Source organism: Zeugodacus cucurbitae, chromosome 6 (genome assembly GCF_028554725.1).
Source record: "Zeugodacus cucurbitae isolate PBARC_wt_2022May chromosome 6, idZeuCucr1.2, whole genome shotgun sequence".
NCBI classification, from domain to species: domain Eukaryota; kingdom Metazoa; phylum Arthropoda; class Insecta; order Diptera; family Tephritidae; genus Zeugodacus; species Zeugodacus cucurbitae.
Window position 1 is genome coordinate 66,068,412 of NC_071671.1, and position 25,786 is coordinate 66,094,197.

Below are 25,786 nucleotides of genomic sequence, written 5' to 3' on the forward strand. Positions count from 1 at the left end.
CACATCGTCAGGATAGAAGAGCGCATCAAAGCAAAAGTAACAGAACACAAAATTTTGCTGACGGAATTTGTGAAGTACATTGCTGTTGATTTCCAACTTTTCCTTTGTTGATTTGTTTGTAGTATATGTATATTTTTTGTACGCGATCTTTATTGTGATACGTTAAACAAAAGATTAATATATATTCTGGTCTCACGCCGTTTGCAAAGCAAAATAGTTGTGATGTTTTCGCAAATGGCAAAAATTTGTCTATGTTCCCAACGCACTACCTCCCTGTTCAAACACATTCCAGCACAAAAAACGCCAACTAAGTGCAATGTCTTTACGTGCAATTAAAAAACGCGAAAATCAGCAAACTTCGTCAACTGGCGTACGCCAACCACTCTTTAAGAAGTCTCATACATCTCCACAACAACGCAAGCCGCTATTAACGGCAAGTGGTGCTAACAGTAACAATATCTTGAAACCTAATAATACTGCCATTTTTAAACAATCAAGCAGTCTACATTCACTACGCAATCTACAGAAGCAACATACGTTACTTGATCGCGCTGTACACTCCAGCCCGGAACTACGTCATCCGTTAGGGAGCGACAACGACACGGTTGAAAGCCTCGCACATGTGGTGCGCACCAAATCGGATGGTGATTTGCGTGCATTGCTAAAAAGTTGCACGGGTAATGCAGCAGATACTGCTGGTCGTGGTTTGATTGGTGCTAAATCAGAGGTGTGTTTACAATCCATTTCATCGCACAGTTACCAAGAAGGAAGTCAATCTACTTCTATATCAAGTGATACAACAACATCACCACCCACAACATTTCGTACAAAACTTGCTAAACCTATTGCTTTGCCACAGCTTCCAACAACCAGTGCCGCTGGTAATATGTTGTCCGGTGCGCGCTCACATCGTGACCTCTCACAGTCTGCTTACGCCGCCAATGCTGGCACGTATGACATCACACTTTCACCAACACGCCGACGTATGAGCGAATGTAGTTTAAATTCGAGTGCGAACTTTTCGCAACGCACCAGTGCAATGTCCAGTAGTGTATTAACACTTTCATCAAACAATCCTGCCACAAATGAGCCTAACACAGTGATGCGTGTACCGATAATCGGTTATGAGGTAATGGAGGAGCGCGCGCGTTTCACTGTGTACAAATTACGTGTGGAGAACCCAATGACAAATGATTGTTGGTTAGTGTTGCGACGCTACACAGATTTCGTGCGTTTGAATACGAAACTTAAACAGCTATTCCCAAACGTTGTGCTGTTGCTGCCACGCAAAAAAATATTTGGCGACAACTTCAACGCCGTCTTCCTGGATAATCGTGTGCAGGGTCTACAGATATTTGTCAATTCCATAATGGCCAAGGAGGAGTTGCGAAAATGTAAATTGGTGCGCGAATTCTTTTGTTTAGATGAGCCGCCTTCATACTCTGAATCAATGGAAGAGTGTAGGGTAGGTTAAATACATTTTGCAAAATTAATGTTCAGCAATTAAACGTAATTTTAATTTGTAGGCAATATTTGAAGCACAAGAAGAAACGATAGCACATCTCAAGGTGCAGATAAATAGCAAAAATGAATTGATATTAAGTTTACAACAAAAACTACGCGATGAAATTGCGGAAAAAGAGCAGCTCAAAAACACAATCAAGTAATTATATAAGTTTTTTTCAAAATTGAGAACATAATAACCTTGCACTTTTTTTCAGAAACCCAACCACCAATTGTACGCAGTGTGCTGCTGCGCAACAGGGTGCTCCCTAAACCAGGTACAACACATTTCACACAAATATTTACCACATAAGATATTAAGTTTAATTGGTTGATTGTCTGCGTTATGCAAAGCATAGCTGACGACAATTCCATAAATAAATCAAAGAGAAGATATTCTGCTGCAATAATTGCAAAATAAAACTTCGGGCCAAGTTCGAGTTTCTTAACAATTAAATTCAATTTAATTATTTTCAATTGGAAAAAATCCAAACACTAAAATTGTTTTCCAAATAACGCTTAACTATTTCCGTTCTCGAACTATGTGGTATTTTTTTAATAGTTTAGTCTACAAATTTGTCTTGTTAAACATGAAGTGCTTTAGTTTTAAAACCGATATTATTATATTAATGTACACAATAATTTTAAACAACCGATTTCCAATCAAAACAATATCCAATGTATGTAATTGTATAGTTAAAAATAGTATATATTTTCCTTATGTTAACATAGTTTACTAGCGTAATTTTGCTACATAGTTATGAATGTTAAAAGCAATAATAATGTTTTCAATTAAAGTACACATGATTTCCTTAAAAATATACTTAGAAACAATAAAATAATATCTGAACCGCACAAAATAGCATGCTTACTTTAATCTAATCTATTTATGATGATTTTAAGGCATTTATTGCAGGCAAGTGGAAGACAATATTTGAATAATTCAAATTTTGCATAGTATTAAAGGCTGGTCATGGCGGGTGGACGCGCATAAGCCTTCGGTATAAAACCATATTTACGCGTTTTTGGTGCATAAGCCCACAACCAGCCATCCACCGTTTGATTATTTAGGTCTGCATAGATCCAATCGCCTCTACGTACATTCAAATCGTCTGGTGCTTGTGCCTAAAAATGAATAAAATTAATTCACAGCTTTCATCACCAGTTTAAACATTTACCTTATAATCATAAAGCATAACCAGCTCAGTGCCATGGTAACGCAAATCATCTGCGCTAATGCCACCGATTTGTTGTTGCTGCTGATGCTGTGCCGCATTTTGTTGTTGCAAGCCACCAATACACGCCGCATCTAATTGTGCAGCTGATGTCGTTAGCGTCTGACCCAAAGACGTTAAATTGCTATTCAAATTGGCCGCAGTAAGCTCTAAGTTCAATTGCGTTTGTGATTTGTGTACAGCATTGTTGTTGGCATTTGCACCACCAATCAAACCAGCGGCGTCTTGTACCGTGCCGCATACATTTAGCATTTTCTGTTGTGTTTGCAGCACACTTTCAGCGGGGAAGACGAATGCGGACGGTATGAAACCCTCTTGGCCATCACTGCGCACAATCCAAAACCAATCGGGATCTTCACGATTTAAAACTGTAACGAATTCGCCACGTTCCACGGACAAATCATTTTCATCGCGTGCTATGAATGTGTAGAGTACAATGTAGCGGCCGCTGGGTTCTTTATGAAATGGTGTGCATTCCGGTTCTAATAAAAGATTTACTTCGGCATTTTTTGGTGGGACGCCAATAGGGCCTGCATTAGCGCTAGAGCCACCACAAGTGGCTACAACACCAGCTGTACCTCCACCACCACCACTGCTAGCATTTACGACGGCATTGACAGCACTCACATCGTCAATTAATTCCATTTTGCTCTCTGCACTCAAGAGTGGCATATTCTCTTGATTATGTTCTTGCACGTTGACATTTTGATCGCGTGGTAGTTTTTTCTTTATAGCAAGATCTGCCAGCTGTGTGTTGTAAGGTGCACAGTACGAGTATGGTATGAAGCCCTCCTGTCGTGTATCCTGCCCAATTACGTAGACCCAGTCGTTCTCACGATATAATATATTGACAATTTGTCCACGCTTCACTTCAAGCTCATCATCCACACAGGGAGTGAAATCATGCAGCACCACCATTTTTGAGTCTGGACTGAGACCGTGCTCCTTCTCAATGCCGACACGTACTAATGTTTCTATGCTGGATGAACCGGTTATGCGTCCCAAACCAACACCAGGAATGGGTAAATCACGTTCTATATTGGCGTTAGTGGCTGAAAAGTATTACAAATTACAATAATTACTTAACACAATAACAATTTTGTACAAAAATAGAACAAAAACAAAACAAGTATGCGACTTAAGTCTTTCGTTATTTCTCGAGTCCCACTTGCTTTTGTTATTCGAGGAAAGTAAATTCTTATTTTAGTTAGTTTTAATAAATTACATTTAACTTAATATCTCAATTAAAATTTGTTTACGCAGGTCAGTAAAAGTCGGATTTGTGGTGTTTAGAGACACTACCTTTCTTTTTATCGCGCCGCATGCGCACCGGACACAAAAATGCCATTTTTGTTATGTTTTCCTTTTTAATTACCACGAATAAACAAACTTTTCATATTTTATTTTAAATTTATTTTAATTCAATAAATTCTTATGATTATCGGAGGTGTAAAAACAATCAATGCAGTTTGAAAAAATATTTTGCTTTAAGCTACATTCTAAGTGAGCGGGGCGACATCTTTGTGATGGAATGTAATTTCTTTGTTCATTCACATTTATTTATATTTAAAACATATTTCAAAGGAAATATTTTGGTATTGCTGTAGTAGCTTTAATAAAAGAAATTCTTGTCTGTATTTACTTAAAACAAATAATAAATAAAACGAGTTCTATCTATTCAATTCCATTAGGTTAAAACTTGCAACCCTGTGTGTGATTTTTTGTTTATGTTTACGTTTTATCTCGTCGTCCCAGTTGGAAAATCGTTCTTAGAGATGCTCCTCTAACAATTGGCGTACACTCGATATTTTAAAACCAGATTACACATTTATCTAGAACTAAAACTATTTTATTATTAATTATCTCTTATATGATATAGAATATAAGCTTATTTTAACAAAATTATTTCCCTCAATATAGTTGGTCTCACAGTATTCCAATAAGATTTCTCAATATTTCTCTAACACCGCTCTCTCATACATGGAATGTCAAAACAAAACAAATTGGTAGTTTACATATTTTTGTAATTTTTCTGTCCAATATTGCCAAGTTCAGCGTTCGTCATGACCTAGAATGTTCTCAAAAAATCTCTAAACCATTTCAGCTAAGTATTTTAAGTTTTTCTCAAAGAGAGATTAAAGAGAGTGGAACAATTAAAATTTATGTAATTGCAGCTTGGCTGTTTGTAACTAAATTTAGTGTTTTTATAACCAAATCTAACCATTAAACATATATGTTACAAGGAAAAATATCAATCAAATTTATTTAAAAACGAGCATCGGCAACTCTGCTTGTAATGCATTTCTGTTTATATCCATTCGGTACAATTTCAATATCTATGTTCATGTTGCAAGTGTCAGTATATGTGTATTTTATGTAAAAATAATACAATTGTTTTAACCTTTACAGGTGCATAAATTAAATATTGTACAAATGTGCATGAGGAATCGCGGTCAATGATTTAAAATACTATTAAATCGATGAATATTATTGAACAGTAAATAATCCCAACGCAAGCGGCTTCTTCTATAGCTGGAAAACCGCTGTGGGCGTATTAAGTGTTTAACAAATTTTCTACACGTTTGCAGACATTTCTTGCAAATAAATTAACAATTGTAACTGCAAAAAGCAAGCAAGCTGCACAGTTTAAAGGTAAGCGATGTTAAGATAATTTGTGTAAATGGAGAAAAGCGTTATGTGGCAATAATAATATCTAGTATAGCTAAGCTGTTTCCAATTGTGCAATAAACTTGAAATTGTTGTGTTTTACAAAGATTTTTACATTTTATTAAATATGTGAGATGTATTATTCAAATGAGTAACCTTGAAGTATTTCATCATTTTATAGAAGACTGCATTCCATACCGATGACACCATATGCTCGCATACACAAGAACGTATTTATGTATGGATGTGTGTTGCGCACCAGTATAGGGTTGTTTCTTATACATATATGTACATATGTTTTTACATTTTGTTTGTCCAGGGATCAAGGTTGCTTCTCTTAAATGCAAGAAAGCCACAAGGTCAATTAAAGCGATAAGAGAAAAAATCGAACAAGAACTTGGCAGGTAGAATCTTCTTATTATGTTGCGTCTTCACCTTCTTTCTAGAAATTGCTTGACTTCACTTCTTAAGGTCCTTGTGGAAAAGGTGAAAGTGTAAGTTTGTAACATTAATTAATGTGTATACAAGCAATGCAATGCTGTATTTACTACGAAAACAGTATAAAATAAAACAAGTAAAAACTCAAAAATGTTGCTTTAGTGTCAAAATAGAGTTTTCAATAACAGCTAGATACGCAAATAGCAAAATTTCCGGCCTTATGAAGTGTACTTGTTGAATAGTGTTGCTAAAAAAACTAAAAATTGTCTGCAATCTTAGTTTAAAGTTGTAAAATGTAAGCTGCTTTTCGGGTTTTCGAATATTTGTGTGCATGTAAGTGGACACTATAACCAAAATAAATAAAAAACAATGTGTTTTTTAACCTTCTTTTCGTGGAAATAAAACATAGTGTTTGAATTAATAAGTTTAGTTAAATGACGTGTCGAGAGTGAAAGTGTCAATATTACCCTGGATATATAGGAATTTGATTAATAATAGACCAAAACTCATATTAGCCTTTGTAGAGTCATTCCAGTATCATTCAGCATTCTTCATAGTATGGTTCAGTCGTCACCGCGAGCTGACCAAAACATATTTTCTGCCAACTTATTACTTACGCTAGGCATTATATAGCATAATTGAATAATATTGATTTTTAAAAATAATATTGTATATTTTTAAACAATTTCAATTAAATTTTATAATTTAAAATGCATAATATAAGAAAAAAATAATATAAAACAAGTAAGGGATGGCTAAGTTCGGGTGTAACCGAACATTTTATACTCTCGCAATTTATTTATTTAACTTAATTAATATTATATAATACACAATTTGATCCGCATATTCGTCATATATATTGTTTAAAGTCCATTGAAAGTTGGAAACCATTATATTAGGTTAGAAGCACCGAAGTCCTCGTTTTCGATATATGGGGCCTTAAAAACCTATGGTCCGATTTCGAAGATTTTTAGAATGAGGCAGCCACACTATTAACATAGTATTTGTGCAAAGTTCTGCACCGATATCTTCACTAGTACTTACTTTCTATATTGTAAAGTAAACGATTCAGATCGTCTTCAAAGTTCTGGTATATAGGAAGTAGGCGTGGTTGTGAAGCAATTTGGCCTATTTTCACAACATATCATATTACAAACCAAGTTTCATTGACATCGGTCGAGTAGTTCCTGAGATATGGTTTTTAACCCATAAGTGGGCGACGCCACGCCCATTTTGCATTTTGTGAAAAAATCTGAGTGCAGCTTTCATCTCCCATTTCTTATGTGAAATTTAGTGTTTCTGCCTTTTTTCGTTAGTGAGTTAACCCACTTTTAGTAATTTTCAACCTAACCTTTGTATGGGAGGTGGGCGTGCTTATTATCCAATTTCTTTAATTTTTGGACTGTATTAAGAAGTGGCTAAAAAAACGACTGCCGAAAGTTTGGTTTATATAGCTCTATTGGTTTGCGAGATATGTACAAAAAACCTATTTGGGAGCGGAGCCACGCCCACTTCCCCAAAAAAATTACATCCAAATATGCCCCTTCATAGTGCGATCCTTCATACCAAATTTTATTTCCATAGCTTAGTTATGGCACTTTATGTGTTTTCGGTTTTCGCCATTTTGTGGGCGTGGCAGTGGTCCGATTTTGCTCATTTTCGAAAGTAACCTTCCTATGGTGCCACGAAATAAGTGTGCCAAGTTTCATCAAGATATCTAAATTTTTACTCAAGTTACAGCTTGCACAGACGGACGGTTGGGCGGACGGGCAGACAGACATTCGGATTTGAACTCCACTCTTCACCCTAATCACTTTGGTACTCGTATATATAACCCTATATCTAACTCGCAAACAACCGTTATGTCAACAAAACTATAATACTCTCTTTAGCAACTTTGTCGCGAGAGTATAAATATTTATTATTATTAGCGTTGTTTGTCCATTCAACCCGGACCACAAGCGCCGATAATGTAGCTGAGTGAATGAGCGCGCGGGCGACGGTATTAGTGAATGGCCGCACATAAAATTAACCCATAAAGCCGTTGGCAATATGCAGCAGATCACATGACTGCTAAATTTCTGAAATCTCTTATCTTGCCAAACAACTCCGTGCGACGTGTTTCACTTCCATTTTGGTGTTGTTTGGTGTTGTTTGTTGAAGTTAGTAATTAACGTGCAAACAAACAAGAAAAAGAGCTGTGAGTGTGCCACTTTGTCTAGCTGCTTCATTAGCCAGCCGCACAGACGGCTAATTAACCAATGAGCGGAGCAAGCGCTTGTATGAATCAAAATTGACTACGTGCCAGCGCTACTACGAAATTCAGAAAACATAAAAAATTGCAGACTCACACACAGGCACACAGCATAAGCGCATAATTGCAATAAATATGTATGTATGTATGTTTCTTTGTTTTATTTGTTGTTGGCTTTTGATTTTTTATCTTTAAAATATTTTTATTTTTGCTTAGTAACAGATCATGTGACAGCGCTAGCCAACAATTTTGCCGCGAGCTTGCCTTGGCATTTTGTCTAAGGCAATTCTAGGCCATCGACCTATGTCGTTGCAGCATTGCCGCATTTTGTGGCCAAAGCGATTTGGCGTTGCATTGCAACTTGCACGCCATGCCATTGCATATATCATTTGCTTCTTTTATTTATTTACACTATTTAACGCCCACTATTAGCGGCTTAACACCACGCTAATAGCGCGGCGGCACAGAGTCGTTGGAAAAAAATAGCGAAAAACAAACAAAAAATAGAAGTAAATAAAAAACAGCTGTCGTTGCTGTGTTGATGGTGCTTTGTAGAGTGGCATAGAATAGAGCTTGTTTTTTGTTTAGACCAAATTTACACAGCTGATTGGGCGATATTATGAAACCAGTTTATATGTATTTTGCCTTTTCAACGCGTTTGAGTTTGCTGTTTTGGTATGTTTTCGTTACGGTTATAAAAAATAAGTAGTAGCAAAGCGTTTTAGTTATAGAGGCGCTTAGTGGACGTTTTAGATCTATTTGTATGTGAGTTTGAACTCAAAAATAGCTTACATGAAAGAAGGAGAAGCATATTCGCTTATATTGATCATGGATCTCTCGGATCCATAATGAACTGTCATAATATATTTTTCGTAAGAGGTTTTTGTTGTTGTAGTGGCAAAAAACATTCCTCGAATAATTTTGAAGAATGCTGCCGTTTCGACAGTTCTCGGCCGCATAAAAATCGGGGTCCATTGCAGTTACGTAGACCCGAATGTCATTGGAACGGCATAAGAGTCTATGGTTGTCCTTGTGTAGCTTCTCGTCGACATACTTGAACGGCTTGGAAAATCCATAAAATATATTCTGTTCCAAAAATATATTTCTTCTATCTATAACAGCAGTATCTATTGAGGTTATTTATGGGCGAATGGCTGTCTATTTCTTTTGGTACAAATTGTTTTCTTCTTCATAAAGCTAAGCTTACTCTGCAATTACTAAGCGAAGTCATGACAGAAATATTCTTCGAAACACCTAATAAACCCATCTGGGATGCATTCCTGTACTTAAAGTAGATTGAAAAGATCGGTCGCTTGTTGCTGTTATGTCAGCATAAAATACTATCAAATAGCCTAATTATGGAAAGCTGTTGATTTTACAGTTCTTGAAAGTATACGAATCCGGATCCATTCAGAACACGTTGACTCGGTTGTCTTGGGAACAGAAGTCATCGAAATCATCTGGTGGGAGTTCCAGGAAAAGAACTTCACTTCAAAACGACGATGAAGCCCTCACATCAACTAACTAACTAACTAATACACATCAACAAACTGCTATTTTTATTGCCAACACTGTCAACTGCCAAAGTAATTTAATCGCTGCCCATTTACAAGTTAGTTTAAAACACGACTACAACAACAACAACAATAAAATAAAGCAAACATGTAATGCCACTGAAAATCAGCGCAAGGACGTTTATTGCACCTAAAGTCTAAGTGACTGCTAGCAAATGCAAAAATGCAAAAGAAGAACAAACTAAAAACAAATACAACAAACAAAAGCGCTGAACAACTGCAGCCAATAACACAACCTTAGTGAGCTAAATGCAATAAAAGCCAATAACAAATAATGCCACAAAAGGCTGAAGTTGGTGCTGGTGCTAAAATGCAATTACACCCTAATGTGTGTGTGTGTGTGTGTGTGTGTCTGTGTGGTTAGCTGCCAAACTGGCTTGTGCGCCTTGCGGTAGGCAACATATGAAGCAAAAATAGTGTGGGTAGTGTTGCATAGTACATATTCTTCGATATGTTTGTGTGTTCGTATCTTTTTATGCAAGTTGGAATGTTCTTTAAATGTTGTACACTTTTTGGCAATAAATTTTCGTCTGCACCGAAAAAAAGGCTTTAATTGCTTTTATGACTCAGCTGTTTTGGCTTAAGCCTTGCAATTGTTGCTACAAAAATAAAAAGAAATACAATGACAATAAAAGGAAATGTAAATAAAAGAAAAAATGAAAGAGAGCCCACAACTTTTTTGGATTTTTTTTTTTAATATTTTTTTTTGTGCGAATTTGCTGAACTTATCGAGCAGTTTCTAGAGAGTTAAAGGAAATGAAAGTAGTTGAATATGATTAGGTTTGTATGAAGACGCGATATTATCATTATTTTATCTGGCAAGAACAAGAAGTCATTTTAGAAGCCACAATTTTGCATTTGTTTGTTTCAAACTAAAAGAGCATACCCATTTACTTGACCTACTCATGGATTAAATCAGCAATATATCGAATGTTTCGATGAAATTATTATTATTTTTTTTTAATGTTTATTTTTGAAATATTTATTTTTTGGACTTATTCTAGAATATATTCGAAAATTTCGAAAAAAATATTTTTTCAAATAAAATTTAATTTTTAATTTTTTTTTTAAACTTTTTTTATTTTTTTTTTTATTTCTTTTTTTATTTTTTAAATATTTATTTATTTTTTATACTCTCGCAACATGTTGCACAGAGTATTATAGTTTTGTTCACATAACGGTTGTTTGTGTCACCAAGAAATAAAAGAGTTAGATATGGGGTTATATATATATAAATGATCAGGATGACGAGTGGATTTGAAATCTGGATGTCTGTCCGTCCGTCTGTCCGTCTTTCCGTGTAAGCGATAACTTGAGCAAAAATAAAGATATCTTAATGAAACTTGGAACACATTTTCCTTGGCACCCTGAGGAGGTTGCTTTCGAAATGGGCAAAATCGGTCCACTGTCACGCCCACAAAATGGCGAAAACCGAAAACCTATACAGTGTCATGACTAAGCCATAAATAAAGTTATGAAAATAAAATTTGAAACATAGGATTGCATTAAGGAGGGCCACATTCGGATGTAGTTTTTTTTGAAAAGTAGGCTTGACCCCGTCCCCCAAAAAGGTTTTTTGTATATATCTCGCAAACCAATAAAGCTATATAAACCAAACTTTCTGCAGTCGTTTCTTTTAGCCACTTCCTAATACAGTTCAAAAATGAAAGAAATCGGATAATAACCACGCCCACCTCCCATACAAAGGTTAGGTTGAAAATTACTAAAAGTGCGTTAACTCGCTAACGAAAAACGTCAGAAACACAAAATTTCACAGAAATGATAGCAAAATGGAAAATGGGCGTGGCATCGCCCACTTATGGGTCAAACACCATATCTCAGGAACTACTCGACCGATTTCAATGAAATTCGGTATATAATATTTTCTTGACACTCTGATGACATGTGTGGAAAATGGATGAAATCGGTTCGCCACCACGACAACTTTTCATGAAACCCAATTTCGAATTCCATCCGAATCCTTCACTTTATAATATATACATAAGGAACCAATAAGATAGCGGAATAAAACTTTACACAAATAGTACATATCATCTCTGGCTTCACTTGAGAAAAAATTGCCGAAAACGGACTATAACTTTTCAAGACCCCAGATATCGAACATGTTGAACTCAGCGCCTAAGGTAAATTTATTTTCTGGTGTTGAAAATGAGTGATATCGGTTCAGGAATTACCTATAGGCTAAGTCATATTATCATGATGATTTTAGTTTTTCTATTGGACTTTATGCCGGATATATGGGTCAAATTGTGTGTGATCTTTATAAAAATATAGCAATAAATTGCTCGGTTGCACCCGAACTTAGCCTTTACTTACTTGTTTGTATTTAATTAATATATTTTTTTTAAATATTTATTTGTTTTGTTTTATTTAATTTTTTAAATTTATTTATTTTTGTTTTAAAATTTGTTTTTTTTTTAAGTAAAATCTCAGTTAAAATCCGCATAATCATGCAATAAACAGTCTCAATCCACTAAAATTATTTTATGTATTGAGTCAAATGGGGTGGTGGGCGAATGAAAAATGCATTGACGTTGTAATTGCTGACATTATAGCTGTAAATTAAACGAGCATTAGCACAGTTGCAGCTGTCTCGATGGAGGCGATTGTAATTTGCATATTGATATACATACATACAAACATACATACATTGACACAAAGTCTCAAACGTTTCTTTCTATTCTAGGACTGTTTGATTCAATATTGTCCAAGCTCAGGCGTTGAGTGTCTCACAAAGCAATATAGATATACTTTGAATTGAAATTGTATAATAGCATTTGTAGGCTATTCGATTGGCGATTTGTAGCTCAATCCGTTCGCCGCTTTGCAAGTCTACATCGGCGCAATTAGCAGCGGTGCAGTCTATCGGTCTGTCTGTCAGCTTACTGTAGCGCCGTATATCTATGTAAGTATGAGAATGTCGGTTGACCGCGTTTGTGGAATCCGTGCAATTTGCGTGATTTATCGAACGCGCCGCGCGCCGATTCTGACACAACCGCAGCGCTGTGGCGCCGACCGGGGTTTATTGACCTCGCGCATGATAAACATAGCAAATGAGAGAGTGTTGTTTCCACTTTTTTTTCTGCTTCTGGCGTTTGCTAATATGAAAAGTGAATTCGGATAAGTAATTTGCATATTAACGAGTGCGGTGTGCATGTGGCCGGTGGTCGGTTGATTCGCAATGATTGCGTTGTGTGCTTTTCTCGCTTATTACTTTTTAATTTGATTCGATTTTTTTTTTCATTCGTGTAATTGTTGCATTATTGAACGCCGATTTGTTTGCAAATATATGCAAATGAATTAAATGGTTTTTGATTGTTGGTTTATTCTTTATGTCTGACGAAATGTTTTTTGTTAAACTCATCATTTTATATGTGAGTGTTTAATGTTGAAGGCGGCTTTTAAGTAGAAATGGGTGATTAGGGGTGTTCAAATAGTTCGTTCATGGCACAAACTCGAGTTTAAGGTTTGGTGTTTAAGAAACTCGAGTTAAAAATTTTGTGTTTAAGAACTAGAGTTGAAGATTTTGTGCTTAAAAAACTCGAGTTTAAGGTTTGGTGTTTAAGAAACTCGAGTTTAAGGTTTGATGTTTAAGAAACTCGCGTTAAAGGTTTGGTGTTTAAGAAACTCGAGTTAAAGACTCTGTGATTAACTTAAGTTAAGGATTTTGTGTTTAAGAAACTCCAGTTTAAGGTTTGGTGTTTAAGAAACTCGAGTTAAAGATTTTGTATTTAAGAACTTAAGTTGAGGATTTTGTGTTTAAGAAATTGAGTTGAAAATTTTGTGTTTAAGAAACTCGAGTTTGAGACTTTGTGTTAAAGAAACTCGAGTTGAAGATTTTGCGTTTAAGAAAAATTCTTGACTGATTCTTGGAACTCAAACATGAGTTTAAAGTTTTGTGTTTAAGAAATTCGAGTACAAGATTTTAAGTTTAAAAAATGGTCAGTTAGGTTAATACTATTATTACTTTGAGCGACATTTTTATTATAGTCTAGTTGAAGAATAAGGTCGGATATAATTTTCATCTGCATTTTCGAAGTTTTACTTGGTTCTAAGTTGATATTTTTTTAAGCAACCAATATATGGCAGTAGGTCCAGCTAAATGCTAAACAAAACTTATAAAATCCTTTAGATTTGGTTGAAGATTTCTATGGCCAGAAACGTAATCTCTACGCTATCTCCCTCATCTCGTTTTCTATAGAAAAGAATCGGTCAAGTTTTACTTAAAAGGAAATCCAATTCACTGAAGAAACCTTGACATAACTCTCAAGGACACAAATAGTAAAATTTTTTAGTGTCAGAAGCTTTGTTTGATGCCAAAACGAAAACTATTTCAATTGCTTTATGCAGTGATATACTATTTGGTTGTGCTTTACTGTCTTCTCGAAGATAAGAAACGTAAAAACCAAAATGATAAAATTGCAATACAAAAGCATTCATAGATAGCCAGTAGTATAATCCTTGAAAAAGCAGATAATATTGCGAACAGAATGATTTTGATTTGCCTTCTCTCTCTTCTCACCGCCGGCGTTCAGCCATTGAAAACCGCAAATTTCGCTTTAAATATTTTCGCCTACGCGAAAGCGAACAAAAAGCGCAGAATGCAATGCAATGTACGTCACTCGCTTAAGTGGACGAGAATGTAAAGAAAAACTCTGAATGGAAGTGAGTGAGCTTGTGTAGCTGTCTGTTGGAGCTTTCGACGCCTTGTCATAATATCTGTGCCGTAGCTGATGGCCTTGATATCTCCTCGGGTATATGAACTGTATAAATGCAAATGAGCGCTTATTATGAGTATAATTCCATATTTTCTCCAAAGTAAAGAAATGTAATAAACAAATGTATGTAAGTCTTGAGTCATTGACATACAATGAGTGTGGTAGGATGTTGGTGGTACCAAAATATGTTTACTTTTTTAATGATAAAGTGATTTAATGGATCTCTGGACATCTATCATTGCCGTTGAGCTAACTGCATCGTGGTTAAAAAAGTCTTTGAGAAGAGAGGGATATTGACTATAATTTGGTCGTTGACCTTGACTTGTTCTAACCTATTATTATAAATCCAAGAGGTTTATCAACCTATGCAAATTCAAGTAAGACTCCCATTTTGAAGGTAATATTTCGGAAACCGAATAAGGTGTAGTAGAGTCAGTTATCCATATTCGTGTTGGAAAATTCTGAACGAAGTTTCAATGAACTCAGGACCGAGGCATAAAACCAGGGAAGTCCATGGGAGGACGGAAAAAGATATATAATTGTTTCGCGTGTGGATTTTTTTTTATAATTTAACCCATCCGCAGGAAAGAGTTAAGAGTTCAAATCTAGTCCAAATCTTTCCACATACATGAGATCCCTGATTCGTCTGTTGGTCATATGAATTACTGTGAATACAGACAGTGCAAATTGCGAACGCAGCCAACACATTAACTTGGCGAACAGGCAATGCACTCTATTCATGCCAAGGCTATTGCTTTCGCTTGCAAATACACGCTGGAACTATACATGTATGCATGTGGAGGCACATAATTTTCAAGTGTTCGTATGGGCGTGTGGGCATGGGAGATATGCACCGTCATTGATTTTTGCACATTTTCACGAACTTTTTACTGAGTGATAATAGAAGTTGGAACGTGCAGACGCGCTGCAAAGTCTCCGTCTTCAGTCTGCTCCACCCCTACCACATGTCAAAAGTTTATGCTCATTTGCATTTACAGCAACAAAAATGTGGGCAAGGACAACCGAAAATAGCCAATTTCATTCATTGACGGTACAAAAAGAGGGAAGAAGACAGTGAAAAAAAGCAGGCAAAAATGCGAAAACTTGCTGTCAACATTAAAGCAGCGCCACTCATAATTTGGCCTCAACTTAAAGTGGTTCGCGGTGGCAGTGTGACTTTATCAACATGACATGACATGGCATGTGCCTATTCTCACCCCTTCCCTGGTTGCATTCGACACAACTGAAGGCATGCCGTATATCACGTACGCTGCTTTTGGTTGTTGCCACGAGGACACAGAGTGCTTCGACGAGTACTCTTACCGCTACTTTGCCGCCCATGCCAGGCGAATGCCAATACACCGTTATAAAAGTCACCTCCCTCTCACACACACTCACACCGAAGTCGGTTTGCTGCACCTTACCCTACCACAAGACAATTATTGCGCAGCACGCATGAATTGTGAATTTGGCGAAATGTGTGTGTGCTCCATGTGGAAATCGATAAAATTACGCATGCGCTGAACAGCGTGCCGAACTAATCGCTTAGCTTTACACTGTTGATTTTTGGCGCCATTCACGAATTAACGCATCGAGAGCGTGGAAATCGCTCTCCCGTGTCGTTATGCGGTTGCATCGGCTCTCTGTCGCAGCTGTTAGCCTTACAGCATCCTTGTCGGCGCTGCGTTGCTTGTAATAATTTGTCTTATTTGGTTGTGTTCGTCCCAGTGTTTCCTTTATACTCCATAAATTTCTCACAGCTGAGTTACTTCACACAACATTCACACCCATTTTGCTGTTGTTGTTGTTGTCCCACAAATTTATTCCTTTGTCATTTTCATTTCAACTTTTATTATTATCTCTTACATTTGGCTTTAGGCGACGCATAAAGCAAACAAAAAATCAATTTGACCTCAATTTTAAAAACATTAGGCTACGCTGGCTTCGTTTTTATTGGCTTTCGTCCCTTTATGGGCGGCACGCGTACTGCCGCCGCTTCCAAGTGGTTTGAGAACTTCGAAAACTTGTCAGTGTAGATAATGGTTGATGTGGTGTGGCATTAGTGGTGTTGTAGGACATAATACGACCATTAAATGGAGTGAGATGATAGTGTGCTGATTGAAAAATTAATTAGAGATTTTTCGGAGAGGAAATACAATATCTTTTGGGATTGGGTTCTACCTTATCTAGACTACACTATATAATAGAAGAAACCAAGTTCGTGTTTTTACTTTACACAAGTTAGTCAATTTTCTGGAACCGAACTTCCCTGTTCCTAGTCCGAATCGAAGAAGCTTCAAATAGGATTACCGGATCAATCGGCTTAATTATAGTCCACGAAACTTAATCTAAACTCTTCCCAATTCCAGAATCTTTAAAACTTCTTTTTTATACCCTGAACAGGGTAGTCACGAAGTTTGTACCAGAAGGAAGCGTCGGAGGCCCTATAAAGTATATATATAAATGATCAGTATGTTGAACTTAGTCGATTTAGCCATGTCCGTCTGTCTGTCTGTCCGTCCATCCGTCTGTCTGTATATATACGAACTAGTCCTTCAGTTTTTAAGATATCGTTTTGAAAATTTGCAGATGTTATCTTCCCTTCAAGAAGCTGCTCATTTGTCGGAACTGCCGATATCGGACTAGTATTTTATAGGTGCCTGATTTCATATTTTGGGATATGTTTATTGTATTGGATAACTTGTTCTTTTAGAACTTCGTATAATCTTCACGAAATTTGGTGTGAGTTTGTGGGTGGGGAATTGTTTTTGTTTAAAGAATTTTTCGGATGTACTGAGGATACTCAATTTAGGAATGTTACTGAACGTTATTAGTGAATTGTATGGTGGTTTTTGGTAGACTGACATGGTACTGCTAGGTAATAAGATATTCCTAAGTATTTGTCAGGAGGATGGTTGTACTATTTAACCTTATGTTAGCAAAGCGGCTAAAAGCATTAGTTAATGTTTTCTTTTTTTTACTTAAGAGTTTTGATGGTGGGTTTGGGGGAGAGGGAGGGGTAGGGTAGTTAGTAAAGATAGACTGTGAAAGGTATATGCTGGGTAAGTCTGTTTGTATAACGGTTTTCTTGTTGTAGGAGGTAAAAGTTGGTTAGGGGGGGGAGGGGGGTGTTAGTTTTAGTTGGGGGTGGTTTGGGGGTGGTAGTGATTGAAAGTTAGTGTTTGTTTTGGTGAGTGAATATAATTGTTTCAAATTGATTGGTGGATTGTGGGTAATTATGTAGTGGAGGGGGATTTTTGTTGGATTTGGGGATTTGGGATGATTGTTAATTTAAAATCTACCGAAAACAGTATCCGAAATTTTCAATTCCCAGGGATAATGTCAAATCTTTAAGTGGTCTCTTGTCAAATCATAAAAAGCAGAATATCAGAAATTGAGGAACAAAATTCAGAAAGAATATGAACGATGCTCTAGTAACTTTACAGTTCGAAAAATGAGATAACTTCACTTCTCTAAGTAATTAGAAATTGCGTAGAACGGAAAAGCTTAGAGACCTCAGATCAAACTCATTTTAGCCACTTCTGAGAACATTACCTCAGTGACATTGGTCGTATATTAGCTTTAATAAATTATGAAAATAATTGGTAAACTTCCATTCTCACCTCTTCTGTTACTCTTGTAACCACTGTTCTTGCTCGCCGCATAATCAACTAACCTCATTTTCACCGACGCACTTCAGTGTGCGCACTTGGGATCTTTAATCCAACCGCACCACCGAATATACTATTTAGATTATAATTCCAATCAACACGCGCAAAGTTTGTACGCTCATCCCACTTAAATTTTGGATAATTGCGCTCGCTAATTAATAAGTACTTCTAATATTAAATTACAATTTACCACCTAACCTCACTCTTCTCACTGCTCGGCGGTTAATTTGATTAAATGTCGCGCAACAACAGCAAATATTACGCTTACTCGGGCTACATACATACAAAAATTGCGCAAGGACCGTTATCTTTACAACTACATTTGTGCCATATTTGTGGGTATGTCTGCCTGTGAGTAGGTGTGGGTGTAATGTATCTAGTATTCATCGTTCATTATGTTGATATTTTTATATACTCACGCTAAATGTTTATATTCGCAATTGTTGGTTGTTGTTGCTGTTGCTTTTGCCAAAATGAGTGAAAGGTGCGAAAAAGTTGTGTGTAGGCGGAAGTTCAACAAGCGTCGTAAAAAAGTTTTTGCGGAAAATAAAAGAAGCAAAGTAAACAAAAATATTTGCGTCGTAAATTTCCTTTTGCGTTGCGCATTTTGTTTTACTTCCTGTGTTTGTACGCGTCCTTTTTTGTTTTCTCTGGTATTTATTAACTTAATACTCACACACACAAATTATCATTCATTGCTTGTATTGTATTTTGTAGGCTTGCTTGTGCGCTTTTATTAGGACAAGTACATGGTCATTCAAGCTTATTAAAATGAATGGATACATTTACTTATGTATATACAAACATATCTATGTTTTCAATAGGACTATAGTATTTTCTAGAATTTGGCTTTCGGCAACTTGTTGTTTACACGACACAGCCATTTTTCGCATTAAATAATTCTTCTACTTGCTGTAATGCCCTTGAATTGTAACCTCTTTATTCTTGTTGTTCGAAAATTGTTGTATTAGCTACTTTAAGATGGTAAAAAACTTTCCTAGTTATCAAAAAAGGTTACTTAAATGAGGGCATACTGTCGAGCAAATCTAAAAGAAAACAAGTAAGGAAGGGCTAAGTTCGGGTGTAACCGAACATTTTATACTCTCGCAATTTATTTACTTAACTTTATTTATATTATATAATACACAATTTGACCCACATATTCGTCATATATATTGTATAAAGTCCATTGAAAGTTGGAAACCCTAATATCAGGTTAGAAGCACTGAGGTCCTCATGTTCGATATATGGGGCCTTGAAAACCTATGGTCCGATTTCGACGATTTTTAGAATGGGGCTGCCACACTATAAACATAGTATTTGTGCAAAGTTCTGCACAGATATCTTCACTAGTGCTTACTTTATATATTGTAAAATAAACGATTCAGATCGTCTTCAAAGTTCTGGTATTTAGGAAGTAGGCGTGGTTGTGAAGCGATTTGGCCAATTTTCACACTATATTATTGGGAGGTGAGGAAACTATTGCAAACCAAGTTTCATTGAAATCGGTCGAGTAGTTCCTGAGATATGGTTTTTGACCCATAAGTGGGCGACGCCACGCCCATTTTCCATTTTGTAAAAAAACCTGTGTGCAGCTTCCATCTGCCATTTATTATGTGAAATTTAGTGTTTCTGACGTTTTTCGTTAGTGAGTTAACCCACTTTTAGTAATTTTCAACCTAACTTTTGTATGGGAGGTGGACGTGGTTATTATCCGATTTCTTTCATTTTTGGACTGTATTAGGAAGTGGCTAAAAAAAGACTGCAGAAAGTTTGGTTTATATGCTCTATTGGTTTGCGAGAGATGTACAAAAAAATTACATCCAAATATGCCCCTTCATAGTGCGATCCTTCATACCAAATTTTATGTCCATAACTTTATTTATGGCTTAGTTATGGCACTTTATGTGTTTTCGGTTTTCGCCATTTTGTGGGCGTGGCAGTGGTCCGGTTTTGCTCATTTTCGAAAGCAACCTTCCTATTGTGCCAAGAAATAAGTGTGCCAAGTTTCATCAAGATATCTTAATTTTTACTCAAGTTACAGCATGCACAGACGGACGGACGGACAGACAGACATTCGGATTTGAACTCCACTCTTCACCCTGATCACTTTGGTATATATAACCCTGTATCTAACTCGTTTAGTTTTGTGTGTTACAAACAACCGTTATGTGAACAAATCACAATCTTTGTCGAAGACTAAGAAAATGCTTCTAAATTTTTAGGCTTTCTATTTCATTTTGTTCCTCATCTATATATCTATTTTCGATATAAATAATATTTTTTTGAACTATTAGCTTTTTATAAAATCAATGTCTTTGCTGCTTTCTTTACAATACAAATTAACTTTTATGCACTGACTTATTTATCTATGCTAACGCACGCTAATTACCATTTGTCACGTATCATTTGTCAGCTGTCATAAATTATTATTTGCCATCCATGTACTGTAATTTATTATACATTAAATCCGGAGAATATATAGAGCTCTAGCTCTAGCTCTCTCATGACATTTATTCCATCATATTTTGTATGAAATTTATTCAGTATACCACTGTCATTTGTCAGTCATCCTTTATTATATATATGTCCTTATAATAATTTCTATTTTATTATAGTTATTTATATTTCTATAGTTATCAAATATCATTATTGATTCTTCTGCCATCAAATTTATCAAATGTATTTGTTTACTCTTAATTAATCTTATCATTCATTTGACCTTTACTTATCAACTGTCATTTGTAGTAATTATTTATGCTTTTGTCGATAGTACTCACCTAAACATACTTTTTATCTTTTTGGCCGATTTCCCCTTTTATTATTATATTGAAACCCATAGCAAAGAACGATTCAACTCGATAATGCTGAATTTTTAATGGTGGTGGTGTACATATTTTCCAGAGATGCCCCCTTTTAGTAAAAATAAACAGTTTTTTATGTTTTATCAGCAACAATATCATCGTGTAACCAATCACGTCTAAGAACTACATATAATTGAATCTGATATTATATATAAACTCGTAGTTCGTTAATAAATAATACAGTTTTATTGATATTTACCTGTCAGCTGTCACATTATCTTATAGTTTAAAATTGGAATGCATACTAAATATTCGTATTACATTTCGGTAACTAGTCAACTATAACAATCAGTTAATATTTACAGCTTATAAATAAAATAATTGCATTTGATTTGCTTCAAATTACAAAATATGTCGAACAAAAAACTTCATACATGAGTAGTACTAGCCATTTACGCAAGCCTTTATGGAAACTTTGTAAAACTGTTGTTGTAATTATTTTTTTTTTTACTTTAAACTTTGTTACCTGTGTTGGCATTTAACCCTTTTTGTTTTATTTACACTATAATATAATACTGGAAGCCATTGAAATGAAAGTGGAAAAGTTTCGCACTTTTTGAAATGCGAATGTTGTGCGCAATACGGTAAAAAGTTAACAGTTAGCAGTTGGCAATTGACAGTTGGCAGTTGCCAGTTGGTTGCGTTGACAGCTGTAAATGACGTAATCGATTAAGTTTTGAATTGATGGACTTTTGACGTAAAGGAAGTGGAAAATTGAAAGTGTTTTTTTTAGATAACATTGACGTATAGTTTTGATCTGCTTTATTTGAAACTCGTCAGCTCAATCCAAGTTATATTAAGGGTGATGCCATAATTTTTTTTTATTTCATTAATTCAAAGTCAAAAACTTTCCACTAAATTTTTAAAATCAACAGTGTTGTTGGTATAAATTAGCGAGTCTATTTAATTTCATTTCAAATTATATGAATTTAAGCAAAATTATTAAAATATTACTCATAAATTTGTGAAAATTCTAAATTTTGACACTAAAATTCAATTTTAAATTTTCGCTAGTAATTAAAATGTGCAAATATTTAATAGAAAATATTAAATACCCAACTATTTGGTGACTTAGTAGCTCAGGCATTGTAGTAAATATTTACGTAATATTTATTTGTGTACTTTATAAAAATGGTTTCGCTTGGATGAAAGCAAAAATGAAATGCGAATACTAAGCAATTTTCATTTATATAATGGCTGGGTGTGCAAAAATTACATTTTTTGGCTTAATGCCAAAATCAATTTGTAAATGATGTAAACAATATTGCCTAAGCGAATAGCCCAACTGTGAGTTTGTCCTACGAATGAGAGACAGGCGTATTAACGGTAATTTGTTGGAAGAGAGGCATGTTTATAATTATTACAACGTATGTAGGGACTAATGGAAATTTATAGTATTTAAAAATATTTTTGAAAATAATACTTAATGTATATTAATAATTAAAATTCTCAAATACCTTTCCTTTGATACCTACATATGTTAAAAATAGTAATTATTTTATCCGTGGCAACCCTTCTCAAATATACTTCAGATAGAAAAATTTTCAAACCCTTGTAATGTAATGTCTTGAGCGGAATAATTAAGTCATCGTTACAATTGATTACAATATTTCAAACCGGTGGCAACCCTTTTCAAAATATTATAAAATCTAAGTCTACTTAAATCTTTAGTTTGATAGTTTAATACCCAAGTATAAACATTTATTTATTTGATTTTTTTTTTAACTTTCAAACCGGTGGCAACTTCTTAGTAATTTTTTCTAAAATATTGAAGTATTAAATCCAGGATTTCTAAACAATTATTCAAGTAGATTCAGTTTTGAGTATTGTATCATTCCGCATATAACGAGCGTGACGGAATTTCGTTACGTCACACTTTTCGTTGCTTTATTGCGAGAACTTTTAAAGGTTTCTGAGGAATGAAATCATTCAATCGCTATTTTTGTCATCAAAGACCTTTTCGATTTCGATTTGATTCCGTTATATTGTGTGGTAGGTGTCTACTGTAAAAATATTAAACATTTACATTTTAGCGAAAAAGCACATAAGATCATATTGTACAATTTTATATATATTTTTTTTACATTTTTTAAATTGTCGGCCAAACTTAATGAATACTATGCGAGTTGTATTTTTTATTTTATCAAAATAATTCCGTGAATCAAAAAATAAAAAGAATTATAGGAAGCTTGCTGATATTGAAATTTAAGCCCATTTCCACCAAAGGTATTTAAACAATTTAAGGCGTCAGCTTGAAATTGAACAAACAATAAATGAAACATAGTCAGCAATATATGCATATAAATTTACATGTACAATAAAACTTTTATAAAAATATTGCATTTGAATTTGCCAAAGTTGCTGTAGTTCGCTAACGCTTTGATTGATCCATTTGCAAATTTGTTTTCAATTCCTGCTAACACATACATTTTATGTTTATTGGCTTTTATTTGTTCTTTTTGTTTTTGTTTCGCATTTGTTTGCCATTTAAACGCGTTGGCTGACCGATGATTTACGGCATTTGTGTGCGAAATGCTTTTTGCATACATAATATATGGGAAGAACAAATTAAATGTATTTTATTTGAATAATTTATGCCTCAATTGATAAGTTAATGCAGTTGAATACATGATGGATTACCGTTCTTCACCCAAAAAGTTAAATGGATTTAGTAATTGCATTATGCGTTGTAAACATAGTCACCTAAAATGGTAGTGAGCAGAGTTAATAAAGGCGAGTGGGATTTTGTTTGATGTTAGGAAGGGACACTACATGGATACTGGTCTTACTATAGATCTTCTTTGAGGGGCTTTTAGACGTTACTCTATATCTTTATTATCTATTTTCTTATTATCTTTATGTCTCTATCCATTTATCTTTATCTCTATCTCTATCCTTATCTCTATCTCTATCCTTATCTCTATCTCTATCTCTATCTCTATCTCTATCTCTATCTCTATCTCTATCTCTATTTCCATCTCTATCTCTATCTCTATCTCTATCTCCATCTCTATCTCTATCTCTATCTCTATCTCTATCTCTATCTCTATCTCTATCTCTATCTCTATCTCTATCTCTATCTCTATCTCTATCTCTATCTCTATCTCCATCTCTATCTCTATCTTTATCTCTATCTCTATCTCTATCTCTATCTCTATCTCTATCTCTATCTCTATCTCTATCTCTATCTCTATCTCTATCTCTATCTCTATCTCTATCTCTATCTCTATCTCTATCTCTATCTCTATCTCTATCTCTATCTCTATCTCTATCTCTATCTCTATCTCTATCTCTATCTCTATCTCTATCTCTATCTCTATCTCTACCTCTATCTCTATCACTATCTCTATCACTATCTCTATCTCTATCTCTATCTCTGTCTCTATCTTTCTCTCTATCTCTATCTCTAACTCTATCTCTAACTCTATCTCTATCTCTATCTCTGTCTCTATCTTTCTCTCTATCTCTATCTCTATCTCTATCTCTATCTCTATCTCTATCTCTATCTCTATCTCTATCTCTATCTCTATCTCTATCTCTATCTCTATCTCTATCTCTATCTCTATCTCTATCTCTATCTCTATCTCTATCTCTATCTCTATCTCTATCTCTATCTCTATCTCTATCTCTATCTCTATCTCTATCTCTATCTCTATCTCTATCTCTATCTCTATCTCTATCTCTATCTCTATCTCTATCTCTATCTCTATCTCTATCTCTATCTCTATCTCTATCTCTATCTCTATCTCTATCTCTATCTCTATCTCTATCTCTATCTCTATCTCTATCTCTATCTCTACCTCTATCTATATCTCTATCTCTATCTCTATCTCTATCTCTATCTCTATATCTATCTCTATCTCTATCTCTATTTCTAACTCTATCGCTATCTGTATCTATATATAATATCTATCCATACCTATTTCAATACTAAAAAATATTATCTGAAATTACTCAGCGACGGCCTACCGATTCAATTCTATTTTCAATGCATGAAGCGTCATCGACGGCCACTCGCATCAAGAACTCTTCTACAACTTGCAGAGTCCAGCACATTGCGGCTGACACATAATAACTGCCTGGTAAACAAGCTTGCTTGTATTTGTTGGTTTTGCAATCGCTTCTTGTTTTCGAACAGCTGCAGGTGAAAGATAAAAAGATAAAGAACCAGCGCTTATTATGAAAGCATAGAATTGCAAAACAAATGACGTCATAGCGCTGATTACAGTGTGAGGGCGCGAACAGAGAGGTGGGCATAGGTCAGTTGCTTGCAGATGGTTGCAATTGTAGTGGGAGATTGGGATATATTTTTTTAAGACGTGCTAAAGGTAGCAGCCATTTAAAGTAGAAAAATAAAATTGTATAAACACAATTGCTGTAGCTTAGATGTCTGCTTTTACCGTTATTTCCCATGAAAGCAATTATTTCTAAATTTGTATATTTTCCACATCTTCCACACTTATGATTTTGCTTTTGTATTTATTTGTATTACTCACATTTTCTCCAACAATTGCCGTAAGCAGCTTATTCTATACGCTTTGTGCTTTGTAACCAAATTACACACTTGTGTATATACTTATGTATAATTGTAAATATATATATATATGTACTTAAATGTGCATATGTAAATAAATACGTGAATTTTTTGGCCCCAAATTTCTGTTTATCCAGAACTGTTGCTTATTTGCTTACGTTCGCTGTTTTTGTAGATTATAGAGAGGTGTGTCGTATGGAATTCTACAATTTCTTTGCTTTTAGTTGTTGTTGTTTATTTCCGAATGTGTTATGATGCTGTGCCTCATTAGTCAAATTTTATTTTGGTTGCTTATGGAAAAATGCTG

General features: G+C 35.0%; 3 protein-coding genes across 3 annotated transcripts in view; 2 read left to right on the plus strand and 1 right to left on the minus strand.

Moving 5' to 3' along the window:
• The first annotated feature begins 30 nt into the window (after positions 1-30).
• LOC105211679 (sorting nexin-16) lies at positions 31-2,150 on the plus strand. The gene is made up of 3 exons (XM_011183246.3): positions 31-1,465; positions 1,527-1,663; positions 1,722-2,150. Exons 1-3 carry the CDS (start codon positions 317-319, stop codon positions 1,774-1,776), a joined length of 1,341 nt encoding a protein of 446 aa, XP_011181548.2. The 5' UTR covers positions 31-316; the 3' UTR covers positions 1,777-2,150.
• Positions 2,151-2,413: 263 nt separating this feature from the next.
• LOC105211680 (SH3 domain-containing protein Dlish) lies at positions 2,414-4,330 on the minus strand. Its single transcript, XM_011183247.3, has 3 exons — positions 4,041-4,330; positions 2,682-3,790; positions 2,414-2,628 (listed from the first exon to the last, which is right to left on the minus strand). Exons 1-3 carry the CDS (start codon positions 4,084-4,086, stop codon positions 2,464-2,466), a joined length of 1,320 nt encoding a protein of 439 aa, XP_011181549.2. The 5' UTR covers positions 4,087-4,330; the 3' UTR covers positions 2,414-2,463.
• A 748-nt stretch (positions 4,331-5,078) lies between these two features.
• Positions 5,079-25,786, plus strand: part of LOC105211681 (protein FAM13A) — an 87,825-nt gene continuing 67,117 nt past the window's right edge. Inside the window, exon 1 of the mRNA XM_054234720.1 lies at positions 5,079-5,390. The gene's annotated coding sequence lies outside the window, so the exon portion shown is untranslated. The remainder of the gene's footprint in view (positions 5,391-25,786) is intronic.